Source organism: Suncus etruscus, chromosome 13, assembly GCF_024139225.1.
Source record: "Suncus etruscus isolate mSunEtr1 chromosome 13, mSunEtr1.pri.cur, whole genome shotgun sequence".
Taxonomy (NCBI): Eukaryota; Metazoa; Chordata; class Mammalia; order Eulipotyphla; family Soricidae; genus Suncus; species Suncus etruscus.
In genome coordinates, this window is record NC_064860.1 from 11544456 (window position 1) to 11558037 (window position 13582).

Consider the following 13582-nt stretch of genomic DNA (forward strand, 5'->3'; position numbering starts at 1 on the left):
TAGAGACCTGGGGCCATTGCTCATAGACTTTTTGTTATGAAACATGAAGGAGAAGCTATCAAATGAGAGAAGCTTCACTGCTAAGGAATAGAGAGCCAGAAAAGGAGAGGGAGATGTCGAGAATATATGGGTGGAGCATTGCCCAAAGGAGCATGCTGACTGGTGCCATAATTTTGAATCTAATGCTAGAATCTGTACACAGACTGAGCCCAGCACAACAGCAGGGAGCTTTTAATCCTATCTGAATGGAAACTGCCCATGGGCAAGTGCCACTACTGCAACCCTAGGAGCAGCAAAGTCTGATGAATATCTGCTATCCCGGGAAAAAACAAGTTACTCATACTGAATCCTCTCTAATTGACGTAAACCCTCAGTACTTTCAGTTTAACTTTTAGTGAGAGACTAGGTTTTTTCAGACTTGGGATAGAGCCAAAATGCTTCTTAGGTCAACTTAGACTGCAGGATAGTGCGCAGATAAACAGATAAACATATGGATATTGAACCTATTTGGCCATTCATGTTCTATCAAGGGCTCTTGAAGCAAGGCTCCATGGAACATGAAGCCATGGTCAGGCATAATAAGCAATTAAGAATAGTGAGTAACAAATCTGTCCAGTCTATTCTTAAGGTTACAGTTAATTGACCCACTAACCTTGTAGTGTAGTATTCCCAATAGTGATCCAGAGAAACACAAACCAGGCCTCGTCTCTGTGAGTTCTTTGCAAACAGACACCAAATACAGCCACGCAGATCTGCATGGAACCAGACCCTAACCCAAATTCTCTCACACAGCACCAGACACAATCGAGAAGTGGAGTAATTTCACCTGAATTAATGGACAAAGACAAAAGTTTAGGAAGGACACAGAAGCACTACATAAATAATTTGATAAAAACTTCAAGATGATCATGAAGAAGATATCCACTGAAATAAAAAAATCAAACTATAGAAGAGAGCTGAGATAGAAAAAAAGAGAAAGCCTGAAAAATCATCCTTTCAAACACAGTAAACTAAAGAGTGCATTGTGAGTAAACTGAAAACATGTATCAGCATGACAATCTGAGTCATAAAAGCAGTATATTTTTGAGCATAAGATGCAAGAAAACTTCAAACAACTTCAAAAATAAGAGCCAATAAAAATGAAGAAAACTGGGGCCGGAGCAATAGTACAGTGGGAGGGCATTTGTTTTGCACGCAGCTGACCTGCGGATGGACCTTGGTTTGATCCCCAGCATCTCATTGATCCCCCAAGCCAGGAGCTATTTCTGAGTTTATAACCAGGAGTAACCCTTGTGTGTCACCGGATGTGGCTCCCCCTCCCCCAAAAAAAGAAGAAAATTCAAGGAATTTATGACACATTCAAGAGTAATTATATTTGCTTTATAGGATTTCCCGAAGGGGAGAAAAGAGAGACTTTAGAAAAGTATTGGTAAAATATATTAGGGCCAAGAACTTTTAAAAACTGAGTATCAAATCATACCCAAATCCAACAATCTCAATGAGTTCCAAACAAAATAAGCCCCAAAGATCACAAAGTCATATTGTTATTAACATGGCAAAAGCCAAAGATGTGATAGAATTCTATGAGTAGCAAAAGGCAAAGTAAAAGTTCAGATATGAGAGAATACTATAAGACTCACACAAGATCTTTCAAATGAAATCTTATGTATCAGAAGAGAATGTTATGATATAGCCAATACATTTAATTAAATGAACATCTAACACTCTTTAAAAGGCTTTAACTCAAATACAAGTTTCAAATACAAGGTTCTCATTGAAGTAACACAAACAGAAGTAACACAAACTTGCAGTACTTGCAGAAGTAACACAAACAAAGCTTTGACAAATAGCAAAAATTTAATAGCCACTACGCCAACTTTGTAAAAATCACTAAGTGGTCTTCTATATTAGACAAAGAAACACTATCTGGAAGTGTTAATGTATATACAACGCCAAATCTAATAAAGGAGGAGAGTAAAATGTGGTCTCATATAATGGGATCAAAGCTCATTTTCTTTGAACTTAAGAGGTGATATAAAGTCAGAACTACAGAGATAAATTTCATGGCATTCTCAAGACAAAGAAGCACTTTTAGAAGATACTAACAAGAAGTGACGAGTGGAACCTGACCACTACATAAAAGGAAGATTTGCAAAAGTACAGGGGAAGGGGGGTGGGGGCATAGATGCTAGCTATTGTCACAAACACCAGGCCCTTTTAACCACAAATTTCTTAATGGACTCAAAATGTCTAGAATTAACTAAGTATGTTATTAATCCAGGACAGGTGCAGAGGCGATTTAAGAATATGGAAATGCTGTTTTGACTCACCCAAGTGGAGAATTACCTCCAGCAAAATGCAGCCACATATTTGGGCTTTAAAGAAAACCTGAATAAGTGGACTCCCTTGGATCAACTACTGCCTAAATGAAAGGGACTTTACCAAGTTATCCTAAGAACTTCCCCTGCCATAAAACATTTCTTAAATTTTATTATAAGCACCATGTGATCTAAAAACTATTAATGGTAGGGTTTCATGCATTAAACCTACCATTAAACATTCCAACACTACTACACTCTCAACCAAATATCTACTCTCTTGCCAACCATTGCCCCAGTTTCCCCCTGTCTACCCCTACCACTGTAGAAAGCTTCCTACTGAAGACCAGATCTCAATTTTGTTGTCTGGGTATTTTGTGTTTCCTTACTATGTTACTTTATATCTCATATATGAGAGAGATCATTTTTCTCTGTTCTTTCTAACTTCACACAGCATGATACTCTCCAGATTCATCCATGTAACAAAAAAATTTCATAATTTTAATGTTTCTTAATGCTGAGTACTAGTAGGTTTAATGCATAGAACTCTATCATTAATAGTTTTTAGTAATATACCATTATGTATACATACTGTAGTTTCTTTATCTAGTCATCTATCTTGGGCACAGGTTGTTTCCAGAATTTGACTACTGTAAATAATAGTTTGCTACAATGAACATAGGAATAGAAATATTTTTCTGAAGATATTTTTGGTTTTCAGGGTAGATGCTAATAAGAGGAAGTGTTGGGTATATATTATAGTTGAATTCCTATTTATGAAAGGTACCTTTATTATTTTTGTTTTTGGTTTTTGGGTCACATCCGGCGGTGCTCAGGGGTTACTCCTGGCTGTCTGCTCAGAAATAGCTCCTGGCAGGCACGGGGGACCATATGGGACACCGGGATTCGAACCAACCACCTTTGGTTCTGGATCGGTTGCTTGCAAGGCAAATGCTACTGTGCTATCTCTCCGGGCCCCTTTATTGTTTTCTTAAAAAGTGGAGCCATTGTTGGCATTATCACCAACAATCAAACAAACTCTTTTCCCTCACAGCTATGCCAACACTGCTTGATTCTTAATTTTGTGATATATGCCTGCTTCACTGGTGTGATATGAAATATCATTGCTATTTTTATTTTCCTTTCCCTATCTTAGATGAGGCAGAGAATTTTTCCTATATACCCTTTTTTATTGTTTGTGTTTGTTTGTTGTTGTTGATGCTGCTGCTACTGGGAAGGTGGCTCAGCTGGCAGTGCTCAGATGTTACTCCTGATTCTGGTTTCAGAGATCACTCATGGTGGCCACATGTAAAGCAAACCCCTAACCATTTTACTATCATTTTCTGTCCTCTTTATATGTTTCCTATTTTATTGATGGGGTTGATTTATTTATCTTAAAATATTCTACCAGAGCTTTACGTATCTTGTATATAAATGCTTTGTCAGATTAGTGGTGGATTAATATTCTTTATCAATCTGTGCAGTCTCCTTTTGTTTTGGTCATCATTTTGCAGCGAAAAACCCCTTAGTTGAATGCAATCTATTCTTTCTAGCTTTGCTTCCATCTTCTTGATAAATGCACTAAATTGTTGAGCATTCTGTAAATTCAAAGTTAATTCAAAGGATTAATCCCTGCTCTTTGCTTTGGCACAAGGCAGACATTGTGAACTGACTTTTCTCTTCTCTACTGTGTGCTGAACCTTGAACTACCCCACCCAGAGCATTCCCACAGGACACTTCTTCAGAGGAGAACTGTCCCGCCCATAAAGGGCAGAGCCAGAGACCATGGCCATTATGCTTCACAGCTAGGCAGATCACCTAGCCAATGAACCCCAGCACAATAAGTAGAAACAACTAAGTATATAGTGTTTGCGTATATAGAAAATATCACAATACAAGTGTAACAATGGGGATACATTACAGGCCAACACCATGCATAGAGAATGAAGATGGCAGTTCTGATGACCAGAAAAGTACCAACCACCTAATTGACCTCTAAGATAAGGAGTTTAGAGAAGAAATAAAACTCAAAGAAAGCATGGACTGAGTTGAACAACCCACAAACAAAAACTAAGAGGATCTGAGGATAGAGATCAGAAAACTCCAAACTGAAATAACAGGACTGAAAAATCTGATGAAACGAAACGTCAAAAAAAAGATAACAGAATAACAGCAATTGTAGACAGAATCAGTGAGATAGAATAAAATCAAAGCATATGTACAAAAATAAAAATTCTAAACATTCACACACCCAATGAGAGACCAGCAAAATATCTAATAAATTGTTGACAAATCTGAAAGAAGAAATCAATAGCAACACAATACTAGTGGGAAATATCAACACTACCCTGTCATCCCTTTTTAGGTCAATCAGGTTGAAACCCAACATGAATATAATATATTTGATAAGAGAAATGGAAGAAAGTGGACTAGTGTATATACATTGTGCTCCAATGCACAGGGGTTATTCTTCAGGATAGACCACATGCTGGCACATAAAACATATCTCAATAAAGTCAAGAGAACAAAAATTGTACAGACTAGCTTTTCAGATCATAAGGCACTGAAATTTAAAGTGAAACACAAAGAAAACTTTAACACCTGGAAATTAAACAGCTCACTACTGAACAACCAGTGGGTCAGAGGTGAAAACAAAGAGGAAATCAAATCAATCCTGGAAACAAATGATAATGAAGACACAAATTGTCAGAACTAATGGGACACAGCAAATGCAGTACTAAGAGGAAAATTTATAACTTTAGATGCACATATTGTAAAGGAAGAAGTGGCCAATATAATATGCTTAATGACACAGCTTATAAAATAGAAAATAATCAACAAAAGGAACCAAAATTAGGTAGGCAGTAGGAAATAACAATGCTTAGAGCAGAAATCAATGAAGTGGAAAACCAAAAAACAATCTGAAAGATTAATAAAAGCAAAAGTTGGTTCTTTGAAAAAAAATAAATAAGATTGATAAACCACTAGCAAGACTCACACTCACACACACACACACACACACACACACACACACACACACACAAAAAGAGAGAAACCTCATAAACCAGATTAGAAATGAAAAGTGAGAGACCACTACAGATACTGTAGATTCAAATGGTAATCAGAGACTACTTCAAGAAACTCTATGCCACAAAACATAACCTAGAAGAAATGAGTAAGTTCTTAGACGCGTAATCTTCCACGATTAAACCAGGATGATCTAGCATATCTAAATAGATCCATCACTACTGAGGAAATTAAAATGGTCATCAAAAATCTTTCCAAAAACAAAAGTCCAGGCCCAAATCAATTCATTAATGAATTTTTTCAAACCTTTCAAGAGAAAATTCTACAAATCCTCATTAGGCTATTTCCTTAAATTAAAGAATCAGGAATACTCCCAAATAGTTTTTATGAAGCTGACATTCCCTTCATACCAAAACTAAGTAGAGATGCTTCAATAAAAGAAAACTACAAATCAATATACCTGATCAACACAGATGCAAAGATCCTCAACAAAATTCTGACAAATAGAATCCAATGCCTCATCAAGAAGGTAATACACCACAAGCAAGTAAGACTAATTCCAGGAATGCAAGGATGGTTTAACATACATAAATCAATCAACATAATACACAATTTCCTCAAAAAGAAAAATAAAACAATATGATCATATCAATAGCTGCAGAGAAATCATTTGATGATGTCCAACACCCATTCTTGATAAAAACTCTCATCAAGATGGGAATGAAAGGAACTTTTCTCAATATAGTCAAGGTCAACTACCACAAGCAAATGGAAATTATTATTCTCAATGGAGAAAAACTAAAATCCTTTCCTCTAAAATCTGGTACAAGACAAAGCTCCCCTCTCTCACCACTCCTATTCAACATAGTGTTGGAAGTTCTTGATATAGTGATTAGGCAAGAAAAAGATATAAAGGCATCCAGGTAGGAAAGGAAGAAATCAAGATCTCACTATTTGCTGATGACATGATACTATTTTAGAAAACCTAAAAGACTCTACCAAAAAAAAGCTTCTAGAAACAATAGATTCAAATAGCAAAGTGGCAGGCTACAAAACTAACATGCAAAAATCAATGGCCTTCTTGTACACCAATTATGATAGGGAAGAAATTGACATTATCAAAACAATTCCATTCACATTTGTGTCCCACAAACTCAAATATCTTGGAATAATCTTAATTAAAGATGTGAGGGACCTATCCAACAAAAACTACAAGACCCTACTTCAAGAAATAAAAGAGAACACATGAAAATGGAGACACATTTCCTGCTCTTGGATGGGAAGGATTAACATCATTAAAATGTCAATACTCCTCAAAGTATTATGCAGATGTAATGTAATCCCTCTAAAGATAACCATGACATTCTTTAAAGAAGAAGATCAAATCATCTTGACATTCATCTGGAACAATAAATACCTATGAATAGCTACCCTTGGGTAAAAGTAGATTGGAGGTATCATTTTCCCCAACTTTAAATTGTATTACAAAGCTATAGTGATTAAGACCACAGGATATTAGAATAAAGACAGACACTCAGATCAATGGAATAGACTAGAGCAGTGACGGCTAAACTTTTTGAGCCTGCATGCACAAACTGCCACACAAAACCAAAGAATTTCCTCGAAAGTGTCATCATGTCAATTAAACCTTAATAACAAGACTGAAGTATCTAAAAACTATGCGGCATGTGCTGCTTATCTTAACTGCAGACCTTCCTGCATGTCAGCTGCAAGGCCTTCATATGCCACCACTGGCACGCATGCCATAGGTTCGCCATCGCGGGACTAAAGTATTCAGAGACTGTTCCCCAGGCATACAATCAACTAACCTTTGATAAAGGGGCAATGAATTCAAAATGGAGCAAGGAAAGCCTCTTCAACAAGTGGTGTTGTGACAACTGGTCAGATACTTGCAAAAAAAAAAAAAAAAGACCTCAGATCTCCATCTAACATCATGCACAAACATCAAATTCAAATGGATTCAAACCCATGATATCAGACCCAAAACCATAAGGTATATAGAACAACACATAGGTAAAACACTCCAAGACATTGAGTCTAAAGGAATCTTCCAGGAGCAAGCAGCACTCTCCAAACAAGTAGAAGCAGAGATAAACAGATAGTACTATATTAAGGTTCAAAACTTCTCCACATCAAAAGAAATAATGCCTAGGATATAAAACCCACCCATAGTATAGGAGAAGCTATTCACCCAATACCCACTAGATAAAAGGCTAATATCTAATATATACAAGTTACTGACAGAACTTAACAAGAAAAATCATCTAACCCCATTAAAAAGGGGGGAGAAGAAATGAACAATTTCTCAAGGAAGAAATACAAATGGCCAGCAGACACATGAAAAAATATTCCATGTCACTAATTATCAGGTAGATGCAAATCAAAACACCAATGAAGTACCATGTCATACCACAAAGACCGGCAAACATCACAAATAACAAGAACAATCAGTACTGGCGGGGATGTGGGGAAAAAGAAACTCTCATTCACTATTGATGGGAATGTAGTTTAGTCCAACCTTTATGGAAAGCAATATGGAGATTCTTCAAAAAACTGGAAATTGAGTTCTCATATTATCCTGCTATACCACTCCTAAGGATATAACCTAGGAACTCAAAAACGCAATACAAAAATCCCTTCCTCACACCTATATTCATTGCAGCACTATTTACAATAGCCAGAATCTGAAAACAACCAACAAATGCCCTTCAACAGATGAATGGCTAAACTCTGGTACATATACACAATTAAATATTATTCAGCCATCAGGAGAGATGAAGTCATAAAATTGTCCTATACGTGGATGTACATGGAATATATGAAATCACCACAAAGAGTGCTGAGTGCAGTTAGATAAATAACTACACTAAGAACTATTATGACAAAGTCAATATGTGAAGGAACTAGAAAGCCACTCTCAATACAGACCAGGGTGTGTGTGTGGGAGGGAGAGATGGCTGCATCAATGATGGGAATGTTGCATTGGTGAAGGGGGGATGTTCTTTTTATGAATAATACCAAACTAGTCATGTTTGTAATTATGGTGTTTAAATAAAGATACCATTTATTTAAAAACAAAAATATTAAATATTAAAATACAAATTATTAAATATTTTAAAATATTCAATTTATTTTCAAAAATTTTAAGTAATCACAGAACCTCAACAATGCCAAAACCTCAAATTACTCATTTAAAAGTTGGGAAGAGATGTACAGATATAGGTGAATATATAATATTTCCCAACAAACATATTTTAAAAAGTAGCTCATTGAAATATTGGGCTGGAATTTCATGCAAACAAAAGTGAGTCACTTGGGCAATGTAAAATAATGCTTCTCATTTTTTTAGAAGATGTGTCACAATTATTTTTTAATTTATTTCAGGAATAAGATATTAACATATTCTTTATTTTAGAAATCCTATTAAAATACTAATTGATGCATTTAAAAGTACATGAATTCACATATTTTTCCTAATAAAATTGTAAACTAACACAATGTAAAAAGCTGATTTGTCTACATAAATTTCAAGATCTTAATAGCAATTTTTCCAACATAATATAAATTATATAATACTCTCAAATAGACAAAAAACATGGATAAAAGGCCTACCGATTATTCGATCACACAATGATAGCCATCAGACAAATACTGTGTTTATTAGATAGCTTGGCCATAATTCTGAATGTATTTGCCAGTCAACACAATTTTATGCATGATAGAAGCACAAAGAACAAATACAACATATTAAATAACTTGTCCCTCAATTCTTCTGGTTTACAGGTCAATTGATATGTACTTTATTGTTAATTAGTTTTCATTAGTTCTATAAGAAGCTATTTTTTCTTATAGCTTCTTACTGCTTCATAAAAATATGATCACATTAACTTATAAATTACAACAGTAACAAAACAGAAGACCTCAAACCAATTCCACCACTCCAGCCTCCCCAGTCCTACTAGCATTCTTCCGTTGACAGTCCAACTACCCAAGACTTTTGGATTTCTATTCCCATTTGTCCCTTTGAGTACATTAAAAATCATAATAAGAGTTTGCCTTAAAAAGCCCTGAGATGGTTACTAAATTAAGGTCAAATCTCAAGTATAAATTTCCAAGCAATTAGTTTTGGTTTTATCAGGGTAGAATTCCCCACAGATGATGCCGAATAAAAACTATTTACACATTACCATAGTGCATTTCTTGTAAAAACGTTGGGTCTGTAACAGCGATTTGCTAATCAAATTCAGAATTTGATTTGTAATGCCTCCGGCAGACAGCCAATCCAGTTATGAAAGAACAGAAGCGAAAACCAGTCCTCGGGAGTCTCCTCCAGCAGCTAGGAAGGGCCTTAGCTCATGTGGAGCGAACTGATTCCCTAGGAAATCCCTGCCATTGCTGTTCAAGTGAAATATCTTAGTTAATTTTTCAATAAATGATTGGTCTCTGAGAGACACAAAACATGTACGTTTCTGAATCTACAGTTATAAAATATTCTGACATGTTTTAATATAAACAGGAACATTTCCAATGATTGCTTGGATCTAAAATGTTTTTCCACTTGACATTTGTTTATACATCCTAGGAAAGAAACTCTATTTATGGATAACGGAATAGCACAAATAAACATCGGAGAGAGCTGAAAAATCAGCTTTGATTATGCATGAAAATCTACAATGTCATTGTGTACTCTTATGCCGTATTCTGATTGCCTGTTTATTTTTACAGAACTGCTGGAGAACCTATGGAAGAGGATCCAGCCTTGTGAAGTGCCCAGTTCCCCCACAAACCCACTCCCGATATTTCCTGTGTGTGACATCATTGTGTATCCCCTCCAACCCAGCACCCTCAGACATGTCTTGTCTGCTGCCTGGGTGGCACAGAATCGATGGAACATAAACACTGGGCACAAAATTCTGAACAGCAGCTTCACTTGTTCTTTGGATGGACTTGAAAGGGCATTAAATATTCCTTAAATGTAACCGCTGTGATTCTAAAGTTACAGTAAACCACGATTGGAAGAAACTGCTTCCAGCATGCTTTTCATATGCTGGGCAAGCCACTTCTCAGGTTCAAATGATGAACTAGCAACATCCAAAACAACATTAGATACTGTTAATTACATAAACTATCAGAGCCAGCAAAATCCAGGGGCAAAACCTGAGAAATACTCATTCCTGACATTCTGATCCGTTGTTTTGTTTTGTTTTGTTTCAAAACTGAGTGCATTTTTTGTCAGCCTTAGATTGTTTATAGGATTTGCTTTCAGCTATGAATGATAACAATTCCCAACAGAGTGGAGCATTTTGTTTTGTTTTATTTTGTTTGTTTTTGGGCCTTTGTTGTAACACATGGTTTAACTCTTGCTAGGAAGAGTTCAAGATCGATGGAACTGGGGAAGAGACATTTTTCTTTTTCAGTTGAATAAACCACACTATATCTCAAAGTCCAAATGCCAAAGGAACTCTGTGTGTAATGATGCAGTATTTTATGTCATTTATTTTCCAGGGAGGTTGGAGAATAACCCTAGATCCCTAACATCTCTTTCTGTTCTCACACATGGAGCTTTGCATTTGACTATGAGGTCTCCCTCCCCCTCATACATCCATTTTCCTGATGACAGTAGTTCTGAGCATGTGTTTCATGAGGAAATAAGACTCAGTGTCTTTGAAAAGTGTTTAACTATTCAAAGATGGTCTTAATATTTTACAAATATAATAAGAACTTAGTCTCATTTCTTTCTTTTTCTGCCTTCTTTCACTTCCTTTCACCCTACCTTTTTTTCTTCTGTATCCCAATAAAATTAACAATTACCCTAAATCTTCGCAATTACTTAGAAATCTAAGAAAGTGTGAGGTTCCTCCCCCCCCCTTTATTTGATTCTTTTTTGTTTGTTTTTATGTTTCCAGCTAATATAGTTACATGGACTGTTAGTATTATTTTAGCTTTGAAATTATTGAGATCAAAATGAATTTAAAAATATTATTGAACTTTCTAAATATCTGAAATGTGTTAATGAAGGCATTGCCTAACTGAAACTGCCTTGAATTGAGTTAACCTTGAAGTTGTGCCTTCATGTAAAGCATAACAAAACACACACTTAACCTCTACATATGTTGCCTTAGTGTCTAAAACTACAATTAATGTATGTTTATTTCTGAGACAAAAAACAGCTTACTAAGTAGGGAAAAAAGTAAATTACCCCATTACCTCCCCAAATCCTATTTTATCGTAACTTACACACCTAAAGAGATTGATATGGAATACCTTGCAGTATTTAATATCTGACAATGCTTTGGAAAATCTTGATGTTTCTTTTCATATATTTTCCTAACTCAAAGGAAAATATTAAAGCCATAAGTGAAGATTGTCATGCTTTTATTCAGAAATCTGAAAGAAACCTTAATTAAAACAAGATTTTAGGGAAGGCCATGATATGAAAGATATGGAACAATATGGTTTTAGTTAAAGAGGACTCTAACCTGTAAATCAAAGATGAAAGATTTCACTCAAGAATTACTCAACTCCCTTTTGTTATAGTCAGGCCATATTTTTCATACATTTGATTTTTTAGGATTACCATTTTAATTTTAAAGACTTTTATTACATATAAAAAGTGGTTCAATTCTTGGTTTAACATCTTAGAAATTTGAGACACTCTTTGAAATGCAAAAACTTAAATGGAATGTAACTTGGTATTAGATAAAAATCATTTCATTGCACAAGGGTAAACCAGATACATAATTTAGAGTTTAAAGATCTTTCTTAAAAAAAATTTTTTTAGAAAAAAAATTGCATGCCAACCATATTTATACACTCTTGCTTCAAATTTATTTAAAAAAATAAATTGTGGAACCAAAGTTTGAAAAAATAGATTCTCCTTTCAAAGAAGAAAATTGCCATACTTTAATTTGAATCCTAATTGTGTTTCCTTAAAATAAACATCCTAATTATAAATCATTATTATTCCTCGTCAGTAGTCCTAACTATTTGTTAGATGCTGAATAGGATAATGAAAGAGTATGACTACTAGAATCTAGTTGATTTAAGTTTTATAAACTCTTTTGCCACAAACTAATTCACAGCCATCAGTCTGGTTGAGCCAAATAACAAGGACATCTCCAAGATGATTTGGGCTGAAAACCCGACACATTAATGAGTTAATCACATATCCTTTAAATATGTTACCTGACCTAGTTGTGGCAGTTTGTGAATCTTTGGAGATGCAGATAAACCATAGACAGGATTAATCACAGCTGAATGTGGTGGTAAGAACAGAATACCAGTGCTTTTTGATTATACTGTTCCAAGATGTATTATAGCCCTCGCGGACAGCGAGGAGGCTTTTGGAGTATATCAACACTTCTTTTGAAGCAGAACAGCACGTTTTGAAAGGGCAGTTTCATTTTGTTTAGTTTTCTTCACTTATCCCAATCATTTTTATTGCCCAGGAAGGATCCTAGTAAAAGGTTATAAGAAGGGTTTCTCTCTAAGCATTAGGAATGATATCTCTCTGATCCATATATTGATATGAACTCCAGAGACTTTTATCACAGTCTCATAGGAACTTACACATCACGAATAAAGCAGACATTTTAGAGATATATTAGTAAATAATGTTAGGCATTTAATATAATTTGATAAAAAAATAAGTACCAACAGATTATTGAAAAATCTAAATTATATAGTAAACAGTGCACTTTAAATTTGTACATTCAATTGAAAAACACAATTTTATGAACTAAGTAAAATAGACATTAATCAGTAGTTGAAGTAGTTTTTGGTTTTTGCTAGATGAAAAGCACAGAATGTTTTGAGATGATATACTTTAAAATATTTTTAACACTTTCCTAGCATTAGTGGTTGTAAGAACATAGAACTTAACTTTTAGAAGACACCAAAATACTTATGAAAAATTATTGTAAATTACATTTTTGCTTCCTATTCCAACAGCTGAAATCCTGCCTTCACAACAAACCCAAGAAAAAAAATCACAATGATAATATGGTGGATCAGAAAGAAAGACATCTCCAAGGAAGATTTCAGAAAGAACGTGATTGGTCTCTCAATAATTCAGTGTTGTTTTCTTTCCAAAGTTCCTTCATAATGCTTTGTGGATTTACTAGGCTTCTTTACAGATTCCATATGGAAGTAAAATCAAATGATCATGTAGAAAGTCTCCTGAGAGGCCATTTCTCTTCAATCAGCACTTTTATTGT

At 35.0% G+C, this 13582-nt stretch overlaps 1 protein-coding gene across 1 annotated transcript in view; it reads left to right on the forward strand.

Moving 5' to 3' along the window:
- HDAC9 (histone deacetylase 9) overlaps window positions 1–10187 on the forward strand; it is a 950572-nt gene extending 940385 nt beyond the window's left edge. The window contains exon 27 of the mRNA XM_049785709.1: window positions 10092–10187. Within this exon, the coding sequence (XP_049641666.1) occupies window positions 10092–10131 (40 nt within the window). The 3' untranslated portion in view covers window positions 10132–10187. The remainder of the gene's footprint in view (window positions 1–10091) is intronic.
- Window positions 10188–13582: the final 3395 nt, after the last annotated feature.